Consider the following 27,270-nt stretch of genomic DNA (forward strand, 5'->3'; position numbering starts at 1 on the left):
CTAAAGTTTACTTGTAAAAGCAAATTTCTTTTTCCATTCGTCAATCAGTGGAATCCATTCCTATTTTTTCTTTTATCTCCCAGGGCTGGTTTTATCCACCAGCAGACCCAGAGCTGGTTTGGAAAGACAAATCCACCATTCCTCTCACTATCACCTGTGTTGGACAGTGAGTTTCTACCTTAAACCAACCCAAAAGTGCCAATATCACCCAAAAGATGGAGGCCAAGAAGAAGAAGAAGAAAGGTTGGACATACCCAGATTCTTCCATCTTGCCTCCAGAATCCCCATTCTAAAAACCCCAAAATTCTATTTTTTCACCCCGTGATAAATTCACTATCATTCTACTTAAATTCTATCACCTACGTTAGACAGTGATTTTCTACCTTAAACAAATCCAAAAGTGCCAATATCACCCAGAAGATGGAGGGCAAGAATTCTTTCCTCTTGCCCCCCGAACGCCCCATTATAAAAACCCCAAAATTCTGTTTTTTCACCCCATGATAAATTCACTATCGTTCTACTTAAATTCTATCACCTACGTTAGACAGTGAGTTTCTACCTTAAACAAATCCAAAAGTGCCAATATCACCCAAAAGATGGAGGCCAAGAAGAAGAAGAAGAAAAGTTGGGTACACCCAGATTCTTTCCTCTTGCCCCCCGAACGCCTCATTCTAAAAACCCCAAAATTCTGTTTTTTCACCCCGTGATAAATTCACTATCATTCTACTTAAATTCTATCACTACGTTAGACAGTGAGTTTCTACCTTAAACCAACCCAAAAGTGCCAATATCACCCAGAAGATGGAGGCCGAGAAGAAGAAGAAGAAGGAGAAAGGCTGGACATACCCAGATTCTTTCCTCTTGCCTCCGGAATCCCCATTCTAAAAACCCCAAAATTCTATTTTTTCACCCCGTGATAAATTCACTATCATTCTACTTAAATTCTATCACCTACGTTAGACAAATCCAAAAGTGCCAATATCACCCAGAAGATGGAGGGCAAGAAGAAGAAGGAGAAAGGTTGGACACACCCAGATTCTTTCATCTTGCCTCCCGAATCCCCATTCTAAAAACCCCAAAATTCTGTTTTTTCACCCCGTGATAAATTCACAGTCGTTCTACTTAAACTTTCGTGGCTTGTAATTCTTCATACAAAGGTTGGTGATTGTTTTTTCCAAGGGGTAAATCACAGTCCCGGGGGTCTGGGGCTCTGAGCCCACCAGGGCAGCCCAGAGGGATTTCCTGGGTTCCCACACCTGGATCCAGGGCCAGGCTGGATGGAAGGTCATGGAAGGTCATGGAAGGCGCCCCCATGGATGATCCTGAAGGTCCTCCCAGCCCAAAGCCATTCCGGGAATCTGCGATTCCGTGACTCATTCCCAAAATTGCTCAATTGAATGTTTTCGAGGCGTTTCACTTCCTCTTGGCTCAGGATCTCGCTCTGATTTAACTCCTTCCGTGTCCTCCCTGCCTCGGGCCGTTCTCATTTCCTGGACTCCCTTCCCAGCCCAGTTTGGAGCAGGGTACCCAGTGCAGGGTCCAGCAGTGCCCCTTGTCACACCAATCCCAAAACAGTCCCAAAACAATCCCAAAATAATCCCAAATCCTGGAGCTCCTGCTCTCCCCATTCCAACCATGTGTCAATTGTGGGATCCAGCAATGTCCCTTGTCACACCAATCCAAAACAATCCCAAACCAATCCCCAAACAATCCCAAAACAATCCCAAAATAATCCCAAATCCTGGAGCTCCTGCTGTCCCCATTCCCAATGTCCAGTTCAGTGTCCAGCAGTGCCTTTGTTCCCACAAATCCCAAAACAATCCCAAAATAATCCCAAATCCTGGAGCTCCTGCTCTCCCCATTCCAATAATTTGTCAATGATGGGGTCCAGCAGTGTTCCTTGTTCCACCAATCCAAAGCAATCCCCAAACAATCCCAAAACAATCCCAAACCAATCCCCAAACAATCCCAAAACAATCCCCAAACAACCCCAAAATAATCCCAAAACAATCCCAAAACAATCTCAAAACAATCCCAAAACAATCCCAAAACAATCCCAAAATAATCCCAAATTCTGGAGCTCCTGCTCTCCCCATTCCAACCATGTGTCAATTATGGGATCCAGCAATGGCCCTTGTCACACCAATCCAAAACAATCCCAAAACAATCCCCAAACAATCCCCAAACAATCCCAAAAAATCCCAAAATAATCCCAAATCCTGGAGCTCCTGCTCTCCCCATTCCAACCATGTGTCAATGATGGGATCCAGCAGTGTCCCTTGTCACACCAATCCCAAAACAATCCCAAAATAATCCCAAAACAACCCCAAAACAATCCCCAAACAATCCCAAAACAATCCCAAAATAATCCCAAAACAACCCCAAAACAATCCCAAAAAAATCCCAAAATAATCCCAAATCCTGGAGCTCCTGCTCTCCCCATTCCAACCATGTGTCAATTATGGGGTCCAGCAGTGTCCCTTGTCACACCAATCCCAGCACAATCCCAAATCCTGGAGCTCCAGCTCTCCCCATTCCCAATGTCTAGTTCGGGGTCCAGCAGTGCCTTTTGTCCCACCAATCCCCAAACAATCCCAAAATAATCCCAAATCCTGGAGCTCCTGCTCTCCCCATTCCAACAATTTGTCAATTATGGGATCCAGCAATGTCCCTTGTCACACCAATCCAAAACAATCCCAAAACAACCCCAAAACAATCCCAAAACAATTCCAAACAATCCCAAAACAATCCCAAAATAATCCCAAAAAAATCCCAAAACAATCCCAAAAAAATCCTGGAGCTCCTGCTCTCCCCATTCCAACCATGTGTCAATTATGGGATCCAGCAGTGTCCCTTGTCACACCAATCCAAAACAATCCCCAAACAATCCCCAAAACAATCCCCAAACAATCCCAAAACAATCCCAAACCAATCCCCAAACAATCCCAAAAAATTCCCAAAAAAATCCCAAAATAATCCCAAATCCTGGAGTTCCAGCTCTCCCCATTCCCAATGTCTAGTTTGGGGTCCAGCAGTGCCCCTTGTCACACCAATCCCAAAACAATCCCAAATCCTGGAGCTCCTGCTCTCCACATTCCCAAAGTCCAGTTCAGGGTCCAGCAGTGTTCTTTGTCCCAATAATCCCAAAACAATCCCAAATCCTGGAGCTGCTGCTCTCCCCATTCCAACCATGTGTCAATTATGGGATCCAGCAATGTCCCTTGTCACACCAATCCCAAAACAATCCCCAAACAATCCCAAAACAACCCCAAAACAATCCCAAAACAATCCCAAAACAATCCCAGAACAATCCCAAAAAATTCCCAAAAAAATCCCAAAATAATCCCAAATCCTGGAGCTCCTGCTCTCCCCATTCCCAGTGTCCAGTTCAAGGTCCAGCAGTGCCTTTGGTCCCACAAATCCCAAAACAATCCCAAATCCTGGAGCTCCTGCTCTCTCCATTCCAACCATGTGTCAATTATGGGATCCAGCAATGTCCCTTGTCACACCAATCCAAAACAATCCCCAAACAATCCCCAAACAATCCCCAAACAATCCCAAAACACTCCCAAAACAATCCCAAAACAATCCCAAAACACTCCCAAAACAATCCCCAAACAATCCCCAAACAATCCCAAAACAATCCCCAAACAATCCCAAAATAATCCCAAATCCTGGAGCTCCAGCTCTCCCCATTCCAATGTCCTGTTTGGGGTCCAGCAGTGCCCCTTGTCCCACCAACCCCAAAACAATCCCAAATATTTATTATATTAAATAAAATATAAAATATTTTATATATATATTTTAAAAAATTTAAAAAGGAGCACAGGCTGGAAATTAATAGGATTTTAGCCACCAGAGAAGCCAGCTCTGAAAACCCCAAGGCAGGCAAGAAACCCTCCTGATTCCAGGGTGGATTTTCACCCTGGAAAATTCATTTTCAGTTTCATTCCTGGTTGGTGGGAGGACAAGGACAGGCGTGGACGAGGCTCTAATGGCCGGAAATCCGTGTGTACAAACATTAAAATCACAGCAAACAGGAGCAGCTCGAATTCTTCCCACAAAGCAAAATTCAGGTTTAATTGGCAGAAGAGGCTGGTTGGGAAAATTTCTGTCTGGAATATTAATATCCCAGTGGATATTGTGAGGGAAGGGCAGGCAAGGAGAAAAAGGAGGATCTCAAGAGCAGAGGTGCACACTGAGCAGGGGACTGAGCGGGGAGGAGACATTTAATGAGAATTAAAGAGGGCAAAAATCAGTGTTGCTACAGCACAGGCCCCAGGAATTGGCTGGGAAGAGCTATTTGAGGAATTTAATTTAAAAAAACCCTCAAAATTTGGTGGTAGCGAGGGATTTCTCTCCCAGGTGGGGTTTGGGATTTGTCTGGGAGCGCCTTTTCCTTTCCTTTCCCCTTTTCCTTCCCTTTCCTTTCCTCTTCCCCTTCCTCTTTTCCTTTTCCTCATTTTCCTTTTCCTTTTCCTCATTTTCCCTTTCCTTTCCTTTCCTTTCCTTTCCTTTCCTTTCCTTTCCTTTCCTTTCCTTTCCTTTCCTTTCCTTTCCTTTCCTTTCCTTTCCTTTCCTTTCCTTTCCTTTCCTTTCCTTTCCTTTCCTTTCCTTTCCTTTCCTTTCCTTTCCTTTCCTTTCCTTTCCTTTCCTTTCCTTTCCTTTCCTTTCCTTTCCTTTCCTTTCCTTTCCTTTCCTTTCCTTTCCTTTCCTTTCCTTTCCTTTCCTTTCCTTTCCTTTCCTTTCCTTTCCCCTTTCCCTTCCCCTTTCCCTTCCCCTTTCCCCTTCCCCTTTCCCCTTCCCCTTTCCCCTTTCCCTTTCCCCTTTCCCTTTTCCTCATTTCCCTTTTCCTCATTTCCCTTTCCCTTTCCCTCATTTCCCTTCCCCTTTCCCTTTTCCTCATTTTCCTTTTCCTTCCCCTTCCCTCATTTTTCTTTTCCTTTCCTTTTCCTTTTTTTCATTTCCCTTTTAATTTTCTTTCTTTCCCTTAGCCTTCCTTTTTCTTTTTCTTTTTCTTTTTCTTTTTCTTTTTCTTTTTCTTTTTCTTTTTCTTTTTCTTTTTCTTTTTCTTTTTCTTTTTCTTTTTCTTTTTCTTTTTCTTTTTCTTTTTCTTTTTCTTTTTCTTTTTCTTTTTCTTTTTCTTTTCCTTTCCTTTCCCCTCCCCTTTTCTTTCCCTTCTCCTTTCTCTTCCCTCCTCTCCCATCCTTCATCCTCCTCTCTCACCCTTCATCCTCTCCCATCCTTCATCCTCCTCTCCCATCCTTCATCCTCCTCTTTTCTCCCATCCTCCTCTCTTATCCTTCATCCTCTCTCATCCTTCATCCTCCTCTCCCATCCTTCATCCTCCTCTCTTCATCCTCTCCCATCCTTCATCCTCCTCTCCCATCCTTCATCCTCCTCTCTTTTCTCTCATCTCCTTCTTTTCCTTCATCCTCCTCTCTCATCCTTCATCCTCCTCTCTTTTCTTTCATCTCCTTCTCTCACCCTTCATCCTCCTCTCCTATCCTTCATCCTCCTCTCCCATCCTTCATCTTCCTCTCCCATCCTTCATCCTCCTCTCTCACCCTTCATCCTCCTCTCTTATCCTTCATCCTCTCTCATCCTTCATCCTCCTCTCCCATCCTTCATCTTCCTCTCCCATCCTTCATCTTCCTCTCTCACCCTTCATCCTCCTCTTTTCTCCCATCCTCCTCTCTCATCCTTCATCTTTCTCTCTCACCCTTCATCCTCCTCTCTTTTCCCCCATCCTTCCTCTCCCTCTCTCTTTCTCCCCTCTCCTCCGCACTCCCGTTTTCCCAGGACTCAGCTCCACCCACGGATAACTCCTGTGAAATCCCAACACAAACCTTGCTTTTTTCTATTTATTTTTATTTTTTTGGGGAGGAATTCGGGCTGTGAAATCGAGCTTAAAAATGAGCCAAACCGACCCTTTTAAGTGTGGAGTCCTAAGCTGGGTTTAAGAGGCTGCAAATCCCCGGGAGGCTCGGGCTGCTCCCAGCTGCCAGCCTGGAAATAATTTGGTTTTTTATTTGTAATTAATGACCCCCATGCCTCGCCCGAAGTGTCGGATCTGCTCCTTCACTTGGAAAATTCGTCCGTGCCCATTCTGGCTCTTTTTGGGAACAGCAAGGAGCCAAAAAATCCCAAATTCCAGCTGGGAAACGAGGTGGGAGCACGGTGGGGATGTGGCCGAGGTTTGTGATGCCACGAGGGGGTGGAGCAGAGCTGCCCTTCCTCCAAAATTCCACAGAATTCTGTGTATAAATAGATATATTAATAAAAAAAAACAACATCTCTTTGATGGTGAAATATTGATCCAGGCCCTGTTTATTACCTGGAATAAATCAAAAGTTACTTCTCCCTGTAAGGATTTTGCCTGGCTGCCTCACCGGTTGTCATTTTCAGCGTTTAAAACTCATTTTCTGTCCCCTCAGAAGCTCCTCCAACCTCACATTTCACCCAGTTGTTCAAGGCGTTTTCCCCAGAATAAAAAAAATCTCATTTTCGGAGCTGAGGACGGCAAAGCTGGGTCTATAAAATGTCAATGTTCCATGGATTAAAGCAGAATTTCACTTAGGACACGCTCAGGGAATAACCAGGAGTTCCTCTAAACAAGGTTCGGAATTGTGCTCTGAAGTGTGAGAGTTACCAGGGAGAAAGTTCTGCTGCATTTATCTTTTTTCTTCTTTCCTGTTAATTTTCCTGCCAGCTTTTCAAAACCCATTTTCTTTTGGCCTGGATTTTCTTTTTTTTTTTCTTGGTTTGTGGCTCTGTTTTGACATTAGATGTGCTCATATCAAATATACATATAATATTAAATATATATATAATATTAACTATTACGAATGAAATAATATTAATGAAATAATAGAACAATTAATAATAATTATTGATATTATTGTAATAATTAAATACATATAATATTAATTGGGGTTCTCTGCCACTGAATTCTGCTCCACCAGGCTCCAGAGCTGTTCCCAGAGTGGAATTTTTCCCATTCCCAGAGTGGGATTCTGCTCTGCAATCTGAGAATTCTCTGCAAGAATTTGATTTAGGCAATTGGTGATGGAATGGTGTCTTGGGATTTTTGCTTTTATAATTTTTATCTATTTGTAATCCTTCAATTTTTTTAGTGTAGAACTTTAATAATATAATAATATATTATATAATATATAAATACGATGTAGAAAAATATACTATATAATATAAATATTATATAGTATATTTTATTATATATATTTTTATATAATAAAATATATAAATAATATTATATATATTTATATATAATAAAATATATATAATATATATAAAATATTATATATATACACTATATAATATAAATATTATATAGTGTATATATAATTATATTATATTATATTATATTTATTATGTTATTAGAGTTAAATAATGTAATGTAATATGATATAATATAATATAATATAATATAATATAATATAATTACATAATAATTATTGTATATAATATTATATATAGTATTATATTACATCATAGTCTATTATATATTATACCTTATATTAAATATATAGTATAATATATAGCATATAATATATATACAATATACAATGCATTTTATATATTATACAATATATAATATATTTTTACATATATAATATATAATATATAACATGCAATATAATATAGCATATATAATATTGTATATAGTATATAATATATAGTATATGGTATATGGTATATAATATATTGTGTATTGTATATTGTATATATTCTATATTTTATATACACAAGCATCAGGTTCTGGCTCCTGACTCACAGCAAGGTGATTCAGGAGGAGCAACCAAACCTCAACAGAAGCAAACCAAGGACAAGATATTTCTGTGCACAATAATTCTGTAAAATCAGCTCAGCTCTAATTTCAGGAATTCCACAAGAATTTCTGTGCAGAATAATTCTGTAAAATCAGCTCAGCTCTAATTTCAGCAATTCCACAAGAATTCCACCTGACCTGCACTGGTCAGGAACCAGCTCCAAAACCAGCCTGGCACGGTGAGAAGTGGGTTTGATAGAAAAGAGGGTGCAAGGGTGGAGTAAAAACCAAAACATGTGGCTGGGTAGCTCCAGCGAGAAGCCAAAAAGCCGGATGGAATTGTCACTCCTGGATGGAATTGTCATTCCCGGATAGAATTGCCATTCCTGGGTGGAATCGCCATTCCCGGATGGAATTGCCATTTTTAGATGGAATTGTCATTCCTGGATGGAATTGCCATTTTTAGATGGAATTGCCATTCCTGGATGGAATTGCCATTCCTAGATGGGATTATCATTCCTGGATGGAATTGTCATTCCCGGATGGAATTGTCATTCCCAGATGGAATGGCCATTCCTGGATGGAATTGACATTTTTAGATGGAATTGCCATTCCTGGATGGAATTGTCATTTTTAGATAGAATTGTCAATTTTAGATGGAATTGTGAATTTTAGATGGAATTGTCATCCCTAGATAGAATTGCCATTCCTGGATGGAATTGTCATTTTAAATGGAATTGCCATCCCTGGATGGAATTGCCATTCCTAGATGGAATTGCCATTTCTGGATGGAATTGTCATTTTTAGATGGAATCGCCATTCCTGGATGGAATCGCCATTCCCAGATGGAATTGTCATTTTTAGATGGAATCACCATTCCTGGATGGAATCGCCATTCCCAGATGGAATCGTCATTCCTGGATGGAATTGCCATTCCTGGATGGAATTGTCATTCCTAGATGGAATTGCCATTCCTAGGGGGAATTGTCATTCCTGGATGGAATTGCCATTCCCGGATGGAACTGTCATTTTAGATGGAATTGCCATTCCTGGATGCAATCGCCATTCCCAGATGGAATTGTCATTTTTAGATGGAATTGTCATTTTTAGACAGCATTGCCATTCCTGGATGGAATTGTCATTTTTAGATAGAATTGCCAATTTTAGATGGAATTGTCACTCCTGGATAGAATTGCCATTCCTGGATGGAATTGTCATTTTAAATGGAATTGCCATCCCTGGATGGAATCGCCATTCCCAGATGGAATCGCCATTCCCAGATGGAATTGCCATTCCTGGATGGAATCGTCATTTTAGATGGAATTGCCATTCCTGGATGGAATCCCATCCCTGCCCCCCAAGGAACTCCTGGCTGCCTGCTCAGGTGAGAGGGATCAAAACACCAACAACGAGGTGACAATGACGGGAATCAGGGACAGGAGCCGCCCCCAGGCCACCAGGGAGGGACACAGCTCATCCCACACACCCCTCGGAGCAAGGGGAGGAGCAGGGAGGCTCCTCTGGGCTCGGTTTTGGGTGGAATTTGGGAATTTTGGGGATTTGGAGCTGCTGAAGAGCAGCCCCTGCTCAGCTCAGCTCAGCGCGGAATCCAGGACTGAGGAGCGCCACCAGACAGGAGCAACCACTCCAACCCAGCGTGGGGCTAATGAAGGGCTTTTTGAAGAGCCAAATCAGCCCGAGGTACAAAAACAAACAGGGCTGAGCGTGGCACAGCAGCAGCAGCAGCACACGAGGCCCACAGATGTCCGGTTTTCTCGGCTGTTTCAGGGGCCTGGAAAGGCCCGGGGTGGCCTTGGGGCAGCCCGCGTATCGAAGGACAAGAAGAGGCTTCAGTTCTTCTTTCGGTTTTTATGTTTATTAATTGTTTATCTAAAAGATGTTCTTTCAGCCTAACAGAGATCTGCTCAGCAGTCAGCCATGAGCACACTGTGTCTGCCCTCCGGGGCAGCTACGTATTTTTATACCCATGGTTACGTGTACAATATTTATCATTTTTCTCCAATACCATTTATTCTTATTACTCGGTGCACTCTCAGTAATAACCAATCCCAAAGTGCCACCATGGCCAGAGAAGATGGAGGAGAAGAGGAAGAAGAAGGAGGACAGGACACGCCCCAATTCCTCCATCTTACTTCTCTAAACCCCCCTGTGCATAAATCTTAAACCCTGTGTCTCACTCTCTAATTAACTAATCCCTTCACCATTCACCCCGGTGAAGCCCTCATCCTTGTCGTCTCCTGTGTAGGGTTAAAGTCCAGCCACCAGACACTTCTGGAACATTCCAGGACTCCCAAGCCCCCCAAGGTGGTCTCGGTGGCTCAGCACCTCAGGACTGAGATCCTGAGATCCGACACACAGAGGTTCAAGGAAATTATTCCGGGCACCCAGAGGATCTCCCAGGGATGCTGGAAGCATCTCCCACGGCTTCCCCAGAGGTTTCTGTGCCTTGGCAGAGCCTCCAGGGAGATGCCAGCCGTGCCTGGGGTGGCAGCAAAGTGCGGTTGTTTAAAAGGAAATTGGTTGTGGAGCCTGTTTGGTGATTTGGAAGGATTTATTGCATCTTTCAGCCTCAATCCCTGAGACAGCAGGGACTGCAAAGGGAAGGCAGGAGCTCCTGGCCTGATCCTAAAAGTCAGGAGATGGGTGGCACGGCAAGAGATCATTAAATTGAGATGCTCAGAGAGGAAATTTTCCAGAGCTGTGAGCAAAGAACGGTCAGACAGACACGATTTTTGAGATTTGGGGGAGCAGAGGGGGAAGATCACACCTGGCACTGCCCAGGGGTTTGGGGAAATGTTTCAGCTCCATATTCCAGCTGGGTTTGGGTGGAAAATGAACCTCGGGGTGATCAATCCTTGCCCTGAGGGGTTGGGATGGTGCCACAGATGCTCCTGGCACTGAGACCTGCTAGCCTTGCCCAGGGGTGCTGTGTGTGTGCCACCCTGCTGTGTGTGTGCCACCCACACCTGGCACTGCCCAGGGATTTGGGGATTTCACATTCCAGCTGGGTTTGGGTGGAAAATGAACCTTGGAGCAGTCAATCCTTGCCATGATGGGTTGGGATGGTGCCACAGGTGCTCCTGGCACTGAGACCTGCTGGCCCTGCCCAGGGGTGCTGTGTGTGTACCACCCTGCTGTGTGTGTGCCACCCACACCTGGCACTGCCCAGAGATTTGGGGAAATGTTTTAGCTCCATATTCCAGCTGGGTTTGGGTGGAAAATGAACCTCGGGGTGATCAATCCTTGCCATGATGGGCTGGCATGGTGCCACAGGTGCTCCTGGCACTGAGACCTGCCCAGGGGTGCTGTGGGTGTGCCACCCACACCTGGCACACCCTGCTGTGTGTGTGCCACCCACACCTGGCACTGTCCAGGGATTTGGGGATTTCACATTCCAGCTGGGTCTGGGTGGAAAATGAACCTTGGAATGGTCAATCCTTGCCATGATGGGCTGGGATGGTGCCACAGCTGCTCCTGGCACTGAGACCTGCTAGCCTTGCCCAGGGGCACTGTGTGCGTGCCACCCACACCTGGCACACCCTGCTGTGGTTGTGCCACCCACACCTGGCGCTGCCCAGGGATTTGGGGAAATGTTTCAGCTCCATATTCCAGCTGGGTCTGGGTGGAAAATGAACCTCAGGGTGGTCAATCCTTGCCCTGAGGGGTTGGGATGGTGCCACAGGTGCTCCTGGCACTGAGACCTGCTAGCCTTGCCCAGGGGCACTGTGTGTGTGCCACCCACACCTGGCACTGCCCAGGGATTTGGGGAAATGTTTTACCTCCAAATTCCAGCTGGGTTTGGGTGGAAAATGAACCTTGGAGTGGTCAATCCTTGCCATGATGGGCTGGGGTGGTGCCACAGGTGCTCCTGGCACTGAGACCTGCTAGCCTTGCCCAAGGGCACTGTGTGTGTGCCACCCACACCTGGCACACCCTGCTGTGTGTGTGCCACCCACACCTGGCACTGCCCAGGGATTTGGGGAAATGTTTTAGCTCCACATTCCAGCTGGGTTTGGGTGGAAAATGAACCTCAGGGTGGTCAATCCTTGCCCTGAGGGATTGGGATGGTGCCACAGGTGCTCCTGGCACTGAGACCTGCCCAGGGGTGCTGTGTGTGTGCCACCCACACCTGGCACTGCCCAGGGATTTGGGGAAATGTTTCAGCTCCATATTCCACCTGGGTTTGGGTGGAAAATGAACCTTGGAGCGGTCAATCCTTGCCATGATGGGTTGGGATGGTGGCACAGCTGCTCCTGGCACTGAGACCTGCCCAGGGGTGCTGTGTGTGTGCCACCCACACCTGGCATTGGGCACTGCCCAGGGATTTGGGGAAATGTTTTGGCTCCACATTCCAGCTGGGTTTGGGTGGAAAATGAACCTTGGAGCGGTCAATCCTTGCCATGATGGGTTGGGATGGTGGCACAGCTGCTCCTGGCACTGAGACCTACCCAGGGGTGCTGTGGTTGTGCCACCCACACCTGGCATTGCCCAGGGATTTGGGGATTTCACATCCCAGCTGGGTTTGGGTGGAAAATGAACCTCAGGGTGGTCAATCCTTGCCATGATGGGCTGGGATGGTGCCACAGGTGCTCCTGGCACTGAGACCTGCTAGCCTTGCCCAGGGGTGCTGTGTGTGTGCCACCCACACCTGGCACAGCCCTTCCCACCTGGTTAAGGGATGCCCTGGAGGGTTGGCACAGCTCCCACACAGCGAGGAGGTGACAAAGCCTGGACTCCTGTGACAGAACCAGCGATCACCGAGAGCCGCTCGGGAAACGGGAGCCGCGGGAGCTCCATCCTGCAGGGCAGCTCCGCTTACCGGGGGCTCCGGGACGCCTCGGCAGAGCCGCTGCCGCTCCCCCGGCTCGTTCCCAGATGCTCCGGGGCTGAATCACAGCGATTCGCCGCGGCGAGCGTCGCCTGGGTACCTGCTGCACGCTGAACACCTCCTCTCCCTCCTCTTCCTCCCTCCTCTGCCCGAGTGATGGCGAGTGGGCGCTGCACCCACGCAGGGGAAGGCAGGAGGAAGGGAAAGGGTTAAAAGCAGGGTGACAGCGACAAGGGACAGCCTGGAGGGGCTCCGGGAAGGGCTCGGAGCTGTGGCACAGCCTGGGGGAGCACGGGATGCTCGGGGATCCCCAAAAAAGCCACCAGGAGAGCCAGTGCCACCCCAAAACTCCCTTTTCCAGGGGAACCCTCCCCTCCAGTGCTCAGTGAGGTGCCAGGGGTCCCCCAGACCCCCCAGACCCCCCAGAGCCCCCCCAGAGCTGGCCCAGCTCGCCCCCATCCCACGGGACCCTCGCCCTGCTCCAGGAGCCCAGTTTGGGTTCCCTCTGCTGCTCCCAAATCCCCGCGATTCCCGAGCCCTTTTCCAAGCGGACAAGGAGTGAAAATCTGGGAAAAGCCTTTGTGACCTCAAATCTGACCTCAAATTTGCAATTTTAGTCACCTCCAGGAGGAGGGAGGCAGCGTGGGATGGGCAGGGAAGGTGCCCAAGCTGCTCCTGCCTCCCACGGGCATTTCCCGAGCCGACTCGACAAGGACAAAAACCTGGGAAAAGCCTTTGTGACCTCAAATCTGACCCCAAATTTGCAATTTTAGTCACCTCCAGTGCTCCCAGGATGGAGCTGGAGGCAGCCCGGGGATGGGCAAGGAAGGTGCCCAAGCTGCTCCTGCCTCCCACGGGCATTTCCCGAGCCGACTCGACAAGGGACAAAAACCTGGAAAAAGCCTCCCGTGACCCCAAATCTGCCCCCAAATTTGCAACTTGGACGTCCGGGAGGAGGGAGGCAGCGCGGGGATGGGCAGGGACCGTGCCCAAGCTGTCGGTGCCTCCCACGGGCGCTTCCCACGGGGATTGTGACTAAGGGAGCCATCCCTGGCACAGCTCCGCTGCAGGAGCCTCGGAGCAGCTCCTCCGGAGGGCTTGGAGCTTGTGGGAAAGGGATTTATTTGTAGGGGGTTTTTATGTTCAGTAGGGTGAAAGTTTTAAAAACGCCATGGCCGGGTCAGAAAAGGGTTTTGTGGCACAGGAAGGAGCGCTGCCACAAAGGGTTAATTCTCCTCGGGTGTTTGGGCAGAGCCCTGAGATCCTGCAGGGCTGGAAATGGCAGAGCTCGGTGATCGGATGATGGGTGAGACACGCTCGGGTGAGGAGGGATAAAGGAGTTGCCAGGGAGATGCCAGGGGACAGCCAGGAGTGGGCAGCGACCTTTGGGGGCTGGCACAGAGCGGGGTCCGCCCCAAACGGGGCCAGTGCGAGGAGAGGCTGTGGGAGCGGGAGGGACAAGGGACAGGGATGGGACACACAGGTGAGCACAGGTGTCACCTCAGAACAGGTGACATCCCAGTGAGGGTGACATCCTAACATGGTGACATCTCAGTGAGAGTGACATCTCAGCACGGGTGACACCCTAGGACAGGTGACACTACAGTGAGAGTGACATGCTAGCAAGGGTGACATCCTGAGTGACATCCCAGTGAGAGCGACACCCCAGCCCAGGTGACATCCCAGCATGGGTGACACCCTAGGACAGGTGACACTACAGTGAGAGTGACATGCTAGCAAGGGTGACATCCCAGTGAGGGTGACACCCCAGCACAGGTGACATCCCAGTGAGAGTGACACCCTAGCAAGGGTGACATCCTGACATGAGTGACATCCCAGTGAGAGTGACAGGTGACACCACAGTGAGAGTGACACCCCAGCCCAGGTGACATCCCAGCATGGGTGACACCCTAGGACAGGTGACACTACAGTGAGAGTGACATGCTAGCAAGGGTGACATTCCAGTGAGAGTGACATCCCAGCACAGGTGACACCCCAGCACAGGTGACACCCCAGCACAGGTGACACCCCAGTGAGAGTGACACCCTAGCAAGGGTGACATCCTAACATGAGTGACATCCCAGTGAGAGCGACACCCCAGCCCAGGTGACATCCCAGCACAAGTGACAGCCCAGCATGGGTGACACCCTAGGACAGGTGACACTACAGTGAGAGTGACGTTCCAGCACAGGTTACATCCCAGTGAGAGTGACATCATAACAAGGGTGACATCCCAACAAAGGTGACATCCCAGTGAGAGTGACATCTCATCATGGGTGACATCCCAGCACAGGTGACACCACAGCATAGATGTCATCCCAGTGAGAATGACATCCTGCCAAGGGTGACATCCTAACACAGGTGACATTCCAGCACAGGTGACTCCCCACTGAGAGCAACACCCCACCAGGAGTGGCACCCTTGCATAGGTGACACCCCAGCACAGGTGACACCCCAGTGAGAGTGACACCCCAGTGAGAGTGACACCCCAGCACAGGTGACACCCCAGCACAGGTGACAGCCCAGCGAGAGTGACACCCCAACACAGGTGACAGCCCAGCACAGGTGACAGCCCTCATCTCTGCTGAGCAGAGCATCTCTGCTCCTGCCCCTCTCCCTGCCAAGGGACCGTGCCCCATCCACCCAGCCGGGTGACAGTGGCAGTGACAGTGACAGGGCCCATCGCGGGGACACCGCCAGCCGAGAGAGGACCCTGCGGTGGGACCGGTCCCGTTTCTGCCGCCACACCGGCGAGACCCCGGTTCTATGGCGGGGATCCGGTCTGGGGACGGCACTTTGAGGCATCGGGGGCGAGATGGGGACCACGGGGACCGAGGGGACCACGGGGACCGAGGGGATGGAGGGGATGACGGGGACCGAGGAGATGGACAGGACCGAGGAGACCACGGGAACTGAGGGGATCACGGGGACTGAGGGGATCACGGGGACTGAGGGACCTCGGGGATCACTGGGCACCGAGGGGATGGAGAGGACTACGGGGATCACGGGCACTGAGGGGATCACGGGCACCGAGGGGATCACGGGCCCTGAGGGGATCACGGGCACTGAGGGGATCACGGGCACTGAAGGGATCACAGGGATCACGGGCACCGAGGGGATGGAGAGGACCACGGGGATCACGGGCACCGAGGGGATCACGGGCACTGAAGGAATCACGGGCACCGAGGGGATCACGGGGACTGAAGGGATCACAGGGATCACGGGCCCTGAGGGGAACACGGGCCCTGAGGGGCAGCCCGGTTCCCGCCGTCCCCCCCCCCCGTCGCCGCCGCCGCCGCCGCCCCGCGCGCACCTGCCTCCCGCGGGGAGCCGCGCATGCGGCGCGCACCACCGCGCCCCAGCCCGCGGGGGGGGCCGGCGGCCGGAGCGGGCGTGTTTACACGGGGGCCGAGGGGGGCGGCATCGGCGCTGCCCCCCCCGCTCCCCCCCCCCACCCCGGCACGAATGGTCTCTTCCTCGCGCTCTATTTAATCGCCGCCGCTGCCGCACCGCCGGCTCCAGAGCTGAGGGAGCAGCGGAGAGAGCAGCGCCCGCCGCCCGCGCTGCGGCTCGGTCGCGCCGGCCCCGCGGGCTCCCGCCGCCGCCAGCATGCAGCCCCCCGCCCTCAGCATCCTCCTGCTCATCGCCTGCTTCGGCAGCGCCCGGGGAAACCTCTCCCGCGACGGTGAGTGGCGGCACCGCGAGCGGGCGAAGCTCCCGCCTCATCCCTGCCGCTTATGGCGGGGGATGCGGGCAAGCGAGCGACAGGTGCGGGGAGCGGCGGCGACGGCGGCGCCGTTATGTGGGTCAGGCAGGTACCGCCCGCCCCGCCCCGCCCGGCCCTCGGGGCCCGCCCCGCCGCCGCCTGCGGGTGCGGCTCCCCGGGCGGCCGGCGGGGCTCAAGGTCACGGCGGCGCCGGTGCTGCCCGTCGTGTCCCCCCACGGCCGCGGCGGAAGGTTCCAGACAGGCCCCGGCGGGCGGCGGCGGCGGCGCTCGGCCCCTCCCGGCGCTGCCCGCGGAGAGGGCGGGGGGCGGGGGGGGGGCGGATGGAGAATCCCCGGTGCGGCGGAGCCGCCCCGCCGTGAGGGTGCCGGGGCTCGGCGATGACACCCGGAGGGGCGGATGGAGCTCCCGAGGGAGCCCGGTGACATCCGCGCCGCGGCTGGGGCGGCTCCCCGATGCCTCCGGTGGGAGCCGCCTCCCCGGGATGGGCGGCGGTCCCCGTCCCGCCGGGATGAGCGGGGCTCGCCGCACAAAGAGGGGTTCGCCGGCGGTGACCGTCGCCACAGGCACGGAGCGGGTGTGATTTGTGTCGGGGCTCGCCGCTGGCAGCGCCGCGTCCGCCGTCGCTGCGGGTCCCTGCGGGGCGGCCCCGGTGCCTCGGACCCGCCGTCCCTGTCTGGCTGCTGGCGGCTCCGTTTGCCGTGTCGGGAGTCGCCTGTCGTGACAGGAGCGATGCTGCTGCGTGTGTTTGGGTGGGGAGGTGCGGCCGCCGGCCGGGGGCTGGGCTGGACCCGCCGTGTTGTGGTCTGGGGATGCTGGGGCTGGGTTTGGTCTCCATCCACATCCCTGCGCTCCGTCAGGAGCAGCTCCGAGGGTCCCGAGGGCTGTGCGGGTGGGAGGTGACACGGTGGGGACAAGGGCTGAGCCCGCAGCCCCCGCGGCTCCCCCGCACCCATCGCTGTTGCTGTCACAGCCTCTGGGGGCTGGTGGCTGCGTTCCCATCCACGAATCCCGGGATTTGTTCTGGTTTTGGCCACGGTCCTCCCACGGGCACCCGAAAGAGTCACTTGGGTGTGGGTGATGCTCAGCCCCGGGGTGTGGGGACATTGTGACAGCCCCAGCGTGGGGATGCTCAGCCTGTGGGGCTGGGGATGGCCGAGCATGCCAGGAAGGGAGGTGGCCGTGACCCGCAGCTGTCCTGGGACAGGACACAGCCCGGATGGTGACACTGCAAGATTTCCTCCTGGGCTGGCCTCTGCTGTGGCCCAGCCCTGGCCATCAGAGCCAGGGTCCAGCACAGCTGGACAAACAAACCCCAAAAATAAAATCCTTGTGGAGATGGGAGATGCTTGGAAAGAAGCTGTTGTGTTTTCATGGTTGGTGCCTCATCCTGAGCCATCCCAGCGTGACATCCCCTGCCTGGCACCTGTCCTGGGGAGGGACGGAGCCTCCTCCTTGGAGAACATTCCTCCAGCGCTGTGGATGGCTCTGCTACAAGCATGGCAGGCTGTGGAGGAACCCCTGGAAGCCACCCAGGCCCTGCTCCAGCACAAGAGGGCCCTGTCTGAGCTCTTGGCTGCCGTTTGTGCTGCTGTCGGCACATTCGGGTGTGTTTGGGCTGGTGCGTGGTTGTCCTTGTGTGTGAGGATCATTCTCTGCAGGGTTATTCCACTCGCGAGTTGTGTAACCCTTTTGTTTGGACAATGCCCTGGGAGGCCAAACCCAGTTGATTTTGGGGTTGTTTTTCTCCCTGAGGCACTGGAGGGCATGGGGAGGTTTGCAGAGAGGCAGGTTCAGGGCTCTGTCCCTGTCCTGCACGTTTTGTCTCTCTGGAGCTCTCAGCTCTCAGAAAACCTCTCTCTATCCTGAGGGCCCTACAACCTCCCAGCCTGTGTGGGATGGGGTCCCACAGGGTTTTTAAATCCCCAGCTTCCAAGCAGGTGACATCTGTAAATCCAAACCCTTTTGTTTGGACAATGCCCTGAGAAGCCACCATGGGGCCAAAACCAGATGATTTGGGGCTGATTTTTGCCTGAGGCACTGGAGGGCATGGGGAGGTTTGCAGAGAGGCAGGTTCAGTGCTCTGTGTCTGTCCTGCAGGGTGGTTTTGTCTCTCTGGAGCTGCTGGAGCTCTCAGCTTGGCCAGGCCACCCAGAAAACCTCCCTCTATCCTGGGGAGATGCCCTGCAACCTCCCAGCCTGTGTGGGATGGGGTCCCACACGGTTTTTGCCATCCCCAGCTTCCAAGCAGGTGACATCTGCAGGCCCAAACCCTTTTGTTTGGACAATGCCCTGGGAGGCCAAACCCAGTTGATTTTGGGGTTGTTTTTCTCCCTGAGGCACTGGAGGGCATGGGGAGGTTTGCAGAGAGGCAGGTTCAGGGCTCTGTCCCTGTCCTGCTGGGTGGTTTTGTCTCTCTGGGGCTGCTGGAGCTCTCAGCTTGGCCAGGCCACCCAGAAAACCTCTCTCTATCCTGAGGAAATGCCCTGCAACCTCTCAGCCTGTGTGGGATGGGGTCCCACTGGGTTTTTGTCACCTCCAGCTTCCAAGCAGGTGACACCTGCAGGCCCAAACCCTTTTGTTTGGACAGTGCCCTGGGAGGCCAAACCCAGTTGATTTTGGGGTTGTTTTTCTCCCTGAGGCACTGGAGGGCATGGGGAGGTTTGCAGAGAGGCAGGTTCAGGGCTCTGTGTCTGTCCTGCAGGGTGGTTTTGTCTCTCTGGAGCTCTCAGCTTGGCCAGGCCACCCAGAAAACCTCCCTCTATCCCGGGGAGATGCCCTGCAAGCTCCCAGCCTGTGTGGGATGGGGTCCCACGGGGTTTTTGTCACCTCCAGCCTCTGAACAGGTGACACCTGCAGGTCAAAGCCCTTTTGTTTGGACAATGCCCTGGGAGGCCAAACCCAGTTGATTTTGGGGTTGTTTTTTTCCCTGAGGCACTGGAGGGCATGGGGAGGTTTGCAGAGAGGCAGGTTCAGTGCTCTGTGTCTGTCCTGCAAGTTTTGTTTCTCTGGAGCTCTCAGCTTGGCCAGGCCACCCAGAAAACCTCTCTCTATCCTGGGGCAATTCTCTGCAACCTCCCAGCCTGTGTGGGATGGGGTCCCACACGGTTTTTGCCATCCCCAGCTTCCAAGCAGGTGACATCTGCAGGCCCAAACCCTTTTGTTTGGACAATGCCCTGGGAGGCCAAACCCAGTTGATTTTGGGGTTGTTTTTCTCCCTGAGGCACTGGAGGGCATGGGGAGGTTTGCAGAGAGGCAGGTTCAGGGCTCTGTCCCTGTCCTGCTGGGTGGTTTTGTCTCTCTGGGGCTGCTGGAGCTCTCAGCTTGGCCAGGCCATGAGAAAACCTCCCTCTATCCTGGGGCGATGCCCTACAACCTCCCAGCCTGTGTGGGATGGGGTCCCACGGGGTTTTTGCCATCCCCAGCTTCCAAGCAGGTGACATCTGTAAATCCAAACCCTTTTGTTTGGACAGTGCCCTGAGAAGCCACCATGGGGCCAAAACCAGATGATTTTGGGGCTGATTTTTCCCTGAGGCACTGGAGGGCATGGGGAGGTTTGCAGAGAGGCAGGTTCAGTGCTCTGTGTCTGTCCTGCACGTTTTGTCTCTCTGGAGCTCTCAGCTTGTCCAGGCCACCCAGAAAACCTCCCTCTATCCTGGGGCGATGCCCTACAACCTCCCAGCCTGTGTGGGATGGGGTCCCACGGGGTTTTTGTCACCTCCAGCCTCTGAACAGGTGACACCTGCAGGTCCTGCTGGAATGTGGGAGAGCCCAGCGCTGTCTGGAGCAGCAGAATTCTTTCCTTGCTGCTTTCCAGGGTGCTTTTCCCCAAGGAAGGTGTGGATTGCCCCGTTCCCAGTGCCCTTAGGGCTCTGCCATATGCTCCCAGTGCCTGTGCCAGCAGCAGCCCTTGGCTCCAGAGCTGAGGAAGCACTGACAGCCCCGGAGAGGCACGAAAAGGAGGGAGGGCGACCTCTCTGCATCACTCACTACCTGCTTGGCCTGATTTTGGATGACTTGGATCAGCTGCCTGGGGGAAAAGGAGCTGTTCCAGGGCTGGGATCAGTGCTGAGCCCCAGGGGAGGGAGCAGAGCATCCCTGTGCAGGCTGGAGAGCACGGAATCCACCACTCAGCTGTCTGGCACAACGCGTTAGGCTCAACAGGCAGGGCTGGATTTTAGGACAAAGCCTGGGATCAGGCTCTGTGGAGGTGCCCAGACGGTGAGGGATGTGCTGGCACCGCTGCCAGGACAGGAATTCTGCCTCTGGCCTGCCAATGCTGTAGGATTTGGCATGGCCAAACCTCTGCTTGTGCTGTTTGCTGCCAGGAGAAATCCCAAAGGAATGGGGCGACGCTGCCGGAACCCGAGCTGAGCATCCCGAGGTGCCGTCCACCTCTGGAGGGAAAAACGCCCCGTTTGCCCAGGATTGCCTGCCTGGGAGGTCTCCTGCCTGCAGGATTCTGCCTCTTCCCCCTGTGCCTGACGTTGTCACCTCTCCAGGGGTGTTGGAAGCGCCGGAGGAACCGGAGGCGGCGGCATCTGGGGAGTGTCCCCGGCGCTGGCACGGCGGCCGCGCAGGCAGATGGAGGGAGCTGCAGCAGAGCTGCTCCTGTTTGTTTTCCCTGCTTCCTAACCTCGTTCTGTGCCAATCCAGGGTGTCTCGTGCCTGCAGGAGAGGAGTGGGGCATGGTCTGGTTGTGTGTCCGAGCTGGTTTTGGTGGCGGTGCCAGCTTGGAGGTTGGTGGGCTCTGCTTGTTGTGCTGTGCCAGTGGCTGGCCTGGCACCCCCTGCCCAGCCTGGTCCCCACCTGAGCTGCTTTTCCAGCCTTGCTTTTCTCTGCACAGATTGAGTGGAGCCCTCGTTGCTCTGGCTCCTCAGTGGGCCCTGGAAGGTGCTGCCAGCTCTGTGACACCCCCACAGTCAGATGGATCTGCTCCTCCTCCTCCTCCTCCTCCTCTCAGTTACTGGGTCAGCTCAGCTTGAACCATCTGGTCCAGTTCTGGCCCCTCTGCTCTTGGCCGGGCACCATCAGCCGAGACCAGCAGAGCCTTCATCGGGCGGTGATGGAGGAAGGGGTGGCAGAGACCCCTGTGCTGCCCCAGCTCCTCCACCCACCTGTGAGAGGCTGAGATTCTCCATCCTCCTCCCAGAGAGCTCCTCTTCCTCCCGGTGCTCTCCCTGCGGGAGGAGGATGAGGAGCAGAGGCAGGAGCTTTAATTTGGGCAGCACCGAGGCAGACAACCCACAGGCAGCCCGAGGGAGGCGGGGAAGCCGAGGCCGAGGGCGGGGATGTGTGGAACCATTGCGGGGATGCGGCCGAGGGCGCAGGGAGCGCGGGCAGTGCTGGACGCTGCGGCTCCCCGGTGTCCGGAGGGTGGCAGGACCAGCATTTCCCAGGAGTTTGGCTGGGAAATTGTTGTGTTGTGATCTCAGGGTTTAGCTCAGAACCTCGGGTCCCTCCCCTGGTAATTCCCTGCCAGGTTTAGCAATCATTTCTGCGTTCCCCTCCCAGTCCTGCAATTCCAGAAGGGCACGGAGCGATTGGCACATTCAAACCCCTGGGGGGCACTGGGCCATCCGGGTGTCCTTTGTCCCTTTGTCCCTGCTTGGTGGCTCCCTGTCCCTTCCCTGGGGTTCAAGGAGCAGCAGCCACGTGTGGCAGAGAAATGAGGCTCCTGTTGGGGTCCAGCCATTTGTGGGTGAGGGGAGACCCAGACACTCAATATGAGTGATAAGCAAATTCCAGTTTATTGAAGAGAGCATCAGACACTTATACAGCGAGTAATAGGCTTATGAATATTCTGTAAGCCAAGCAATCTATTGGTTAAACTATACCATCAACTCTTCTTCATTCTTTAGGGGTTACATCTCTCTTTTCTCGTGCCTCTTTCACTGTTTGTTATCCCACCACAGCTAGGCCCAAGGACACTGCTATTGCAGGTGTCGGACTTGGAATTAGCCATGGTTTTGTACTTTTCTATTCTCTAGCAGCTAAATTCCCAACAGCCACGGGCTCAGGGAGTTCTGATGGAGCTGGTGCTGCATTCAGAGAATAAAGCTGTGGATCCAAACCCTCCATCAGAGCCGACTCCTTTCCTTCACCATCACCTCAAAGCTTCTGCACAGAGGGAAACCTGAGGAGCAGCCCCTGGTATGGGGGGAAGCTCCATCCCAGCAGCACCAGAGCTCCTGCAGGCCTGGAATTGTCCCCACGGGCCCAGTGCAGCACCCAGGCAGGCAAAGTGTCTGTGGGTGAAACACCAGAAATCCACAGCCAAAAGTGTCTGTGGGTGAAACACCACAAATCCTGTCAGCCAAAAGTGTCTGTGGGTGAAACACCACAAATCCAACCAGCCCAAAGTGTCCGTGGGTGAAACACCACAAATCCATTTAACCAAAGTGTCTGTGGGGTGAAACACCACAAATCCACGGCCAAAAGTGTCTGTGGGTGAAACACCACAAATCCACAGCCCAAAGTGTCTGTGGGGTGAAACACCACAAATCCATTTAACCGAAAGTGTCTGTGGGTGAAACACCACACATCCATTTAACCAAAGTGTCTGTGGGGTGAAACACCACAAATCCACGGCCAAAAGTGTCTGTGGGTGAAACACCACACATCCATTTAACCAAAGTGTCTGTGGGTGAAACACCACAAATCCAACCAGCCAAAAGTGTCTGTGGGTGAAACACCACAAATCCATTTAACCAAAAGTGTCTGTGGGTGAAACACCACAAATCCACAGCCCAAAGTGTCTGTGGGTGAAACACCACAAATCCACAGCCCAAAGTGTCTGTGGGGTGAAACACCACAAATCCATTTAACCAAAGTGTCTGTGGGTGAAACACCACAAATCCATTTAACCAGAAGTGTCTGTGGGTGAAACACCACAGTTGCCCTATTTCGTTCAGCACCAAAGGCCAGACGAGCTCAGGCACGTCCCCTCCGGTTATATTTGTAAATATTTATAAATATAAATAAATATAAAAAGTAGGAAACAGCAGCTCCGTGTCCCCGCAGCATCCCGGGAGCTGCCCCGTCCTCGGGTGATGCTCCAGGCGGTGCTTGAGCTGCAGATGTTTTTTTGCTCAGCCTCCAACACCTCAAACGCTGTTTGTTGTTGGCAAGCTCAGCTTTTCCAGGCTGGGATTTGCAGGGAGATGAGTTCTGACACTGCTGGGCTCGGTGGGCACGGAGAGCAGCAGATCCGGGGCTGGGGGCTGCTCAGGGGGATGGGAATTGCTGGGACCCCCAAACCCTGGGGAGATGTTCCACAGCTGGGATGTGCTTTGGGGTGTCTGCACTGGTGGCCAGAACTGGACCCCCAAACCCTGGGGAGATGTTTCCAGAGATTCTCACATTGCCAAGGAGCTCCAGGTGAGTTTGGACAAGGTGTCCGGGCTGGGATTGTTGGGGTGTCTGTGGGTTCTTTGCCACTGTGGCCGTTCCATGATTCAGTTTTTGGCGGGTCAGGAGGAGGCATTGGCTGTGCTGTGCCCCAGGAGAGGAGCAGAGCTGGCAGTTCTGTTATTAAAAAAAAAAATTATTAGGATTTATTTATTATTATTATTATTATTATTAGTAGTAGTAGTAGTAGTAGTAGTTATCAATTTATTTTATATATATTTTATATATAATATATAATTTATATATTTATATATTTTATATACAAAATATATAAAAATATATAAATACTTTTATATATTTTATAATATATAGATATATATTTTATAATATAGAAATATATATGCATGTATAAATATAATATATATTATATTATGTATATATAATTTATATATTTATATAAATATATATATATTATGTATTGTATATATTATCTATATACAATATATTTATATATGAATTATATAAATATATAAATGTTTATATATAATGTATATTTTATAATATATAAATAATATATATTCATATATAAGTATAATATATATTAGATATATAATATATATAATATAATTTATATATAATATAATTTATATTTTTATATACATATATGTGTATATTATATATTATATATTATATATTATATATTTTTTATATTTATTTTATTTATATTATATTGTAATATTAAAAGTATAAAATATAATGAATTAATATAATATATTGAAAATAATATATAAATTTATATTAAATATATAAAATCATATATAACTATATACATGAATATAAATATATATTAAATATGTAAAGTAATAAATTAATATAATATAAAAAATTAAGGATATTTAAACCAAATCTCCTCTTACACAACCCCATGTGGTTAACCCTGGGGCACTTGGGGTGACACTGGCACTGAGGTGGCATCAGGGCCACCAAGCCTCGTGCCAGGGTGCCCAGCTGGGCTGTGCCACCTCGTTGGGCAGGGAGATCCTTGAAACAGAGCTGGCAGAGCACCGAGCTGGTTCCCTTGGCAACACTCGTGGTGGAGATTGGCCTTAGGGTAGGAGCTAAAAACCCACTCAGAAATTGGAGCTCTGAGCTCTGGGCTGCCACACGGGGGGAGGGCGCTGCCACAGGGGTCCCCCTGCTCTGTACCCCGAAATTTGGGGGAATTCTCTCATTTTGGGGTCCCTCAGGGAGCTGTGATAGCAGGAAATGCTGTCAGGGGGATTTGTGGTGGCACAGAATTGGGAATTTTCCTCTACTCTGCCCCTTTTCAGTTCTCAGCTGCCACAGGGGTCCCCCTGCTCTGTACCCCGAAATTTGGGGGAATTCTCTCATTTTGGGGTCCCTCAGGGAGCTGGGATTGCAGGAAATGCTGTCAGGGTGTTTGGGGGATTTGTGATGGCACAGAATTGGGAATTTTCCCTCTGCTCTGCCTTCTCTCAGTATTCAGGGTGTGAGTGCTGCCACAGGGGTCCCCCTGCTCTGTACCCCGAAATTTGGCGGAATTTTCTCATTTTGGGGTCCCTCAGGGAGCTGGGATTGCAGGAAACGCTGTCAGAGGGATTTGTGGTGGTACAGAATTGGGAATTTTCCCTCTGCTCTGCCTTCTCTCAGTATTCAGGGTGTGGGTGCTGCCACAGTGGTCCCCCTGCTCTGTACCCCAGGATTTTGGGGGGATTTTCTGCTTTTGGGGTCCCTCAGGGAGCTGTGATAGCAGAAAATGCTGTCAGGGTGTTTGGAGGATTTGTGATGGCACAGAATTGGGAATTTCCATCTGCTCTGCCCCCTCTCAGTATTCAGGGTATGGGTGCTGCCACAGGGGTCACCCTGCTCTGTACCCCGAAATTTGGGGGAATTTTCTCATTTTGGGGTCCCTCAGGGAGCTGTGATTGCAGGAAACGCTGTCAGGGTGTTTGGGGGATTTGTGGTGGCACAGAATTGGGAATTTTCCTCTATTCTGCCCCCTCTCAGTATTCAGGGTGTGGGTGCTGGCACAGGGGTCCCCCTGCTCTGTACCCCAGGATTTTGGGGGAATTTTCTGCTTTTGGGGTCCCTCAGGGAGCTGTGATAGCAGGAAACGCTGTCAGGGTGTTTGGAGGATTTGTGGTGGCACAGAATTGGGAATTTCCATCTGCTCTGCCCCTTTTCAGTTCTCAGCTGGCACAGGGGTCCCCCTGCTTTGTGCTCCTTAAATTTGGGGGGAATTCTCTCATTTTGGGGTCCCTCAGGGAACTGTGACTCTGGGGTTTAATGTGGGGAAGTGTGAAGCTCCTGGAGTCAGGGAATGCTCATTTACAGGGAAATCCTCTGAAATTTGGGGTTTGGGGTGAGGATGTTTCATGTGAGAAGCATTTTCTTGTTGTGCCCCTTCTCAGAAATGCTCATTTATGGGGAAATCCTCTGGAATTTGGGGTTTGGGTTTCATGTGTGTGAAACCCCTGGAGTCAGGGAATGCTCATTCCCAGGAATGCTCATTTACAGGGAAATCCTCTGGAATTTGGGGTTTAGGGTGAGGATATTTCATGTGAGAAGCATCCTCTTGTTGTGCCCCTTTTCAGAAATGCTCATTTATGGAGAAATCTTTGAAATTTGGGGTTTGGGGTGAGGATATTTCATGTGAGAAGCATCCTCTTGTTGTGCCTTTTCTCAGAAATGCTCATTTATGGGGAAATCTGAAATTTGGGATTTGAGGATTTCATGTGTGTGAAACCCCTGGAGTCAGGGAATGCTCATTCCCAGGAATGCACATTCACAGAGAAATCCTCTGAAATTTGGGGTTTGGGGGTTTAATATGAGAAACTGCATTCTCTTGCTGTTCCCTTTCTCAGAAATGCTCATTTATGGGGAAATCCTCTGAAATTTGGAGTTTGGGGGCTTAATATGAGAAACTGCATTCTCTTGCTGTTCCCTTTCTCAGAAATGCTCATTTATGGGGAAATCCTCTGAAATTTGGGATTTAAGGATTTCATGTGTGTGAAACCCCTGGAGTCAGGGAATGCTCATTCCCAGAAATGCTCATTTATGGGGAAATCCTCTGAAATTTGGAGTTTGGGGGCTTAATATGAGAAACTGCATTCTCTTGCTGTTCCCTTTCTCAGAAATGCTCATTTATGGGGAAATCCTGTGAAATTTGGGGTTTGGGGTGAGGAACACCCTGAATTCTGCAGCTCCTTCATCCTGCCTCTACCCAGAACCAGGTGACACCACACAGGGATGCCCTAAAATACTGAAAATTTCAACTTTCTGACCCCAAAAAAAGAAATCTGCATTTTCTTGTTGTGCCCTTTCTCAGAAATGCTCATTTATGGAGAAATCCTCTGAAATTTGGGATTTGGGTTTCATGTGTGTGAAGCTGCATTTTCTTGTTGTGCCCCTTTTCAGAAATGCTCATTTATGGAGAAATCCTCTGAAATTTGGGGTTTGGGGTGAAAATATTTCATGTGAGAAGCATTCTTTTGTTGTGCCTTTTCTCAGAAATGCTCATTTATGGGGAAATCCTCT

At 51.1% G+C, this 27,270-nt stretch overlaps 1 protein-coding gene across 50 annotated transcripts in view; it reads left to right on the plus strand.

The window, feature by feature from the left end:
- Nucleotides 1-16,104: 16,104 nt before the first annotated feature.
- The window catches only part of CADM3 (cell adhesion molecule 3), a 42,506-nt gene continuing 31,340 nt past the window's right edge, over nucleotides 16,105-27,270 (plus strand). For all 50 annotated transcript variants that reach the window (XM_074529339.1, XM_074529344.1, XM_074529340.1 and 47 more), the window contains exon 1: nucleotides 16,105-16,323. In XM_074529339.1, coding sequence (XP_074385440.1) covers nucleotides 16,248-16,323 — 76 coding nt within the window. In that variant the 5' untranslated portion in view covers nucleotides 16,105-16,247. The remainder of the gene's footprint in view (nucleotides 16,324-27,270) is intronic.

Source organism: Zonotrichia albicollis, chromosome 30 (assembly GCF_047830755.1).
Source record: "Zonotrichia albicollis isolate bZonAlb1 chromosome 30, bZonAlb1.hap1, whole genome shotgun sequence".
NCBI lineage: Eukaryota > Metazoa > Chordata > Aves > Passeriformes > Passerellidae > Zonotrichia > Zonotrichia albicollis.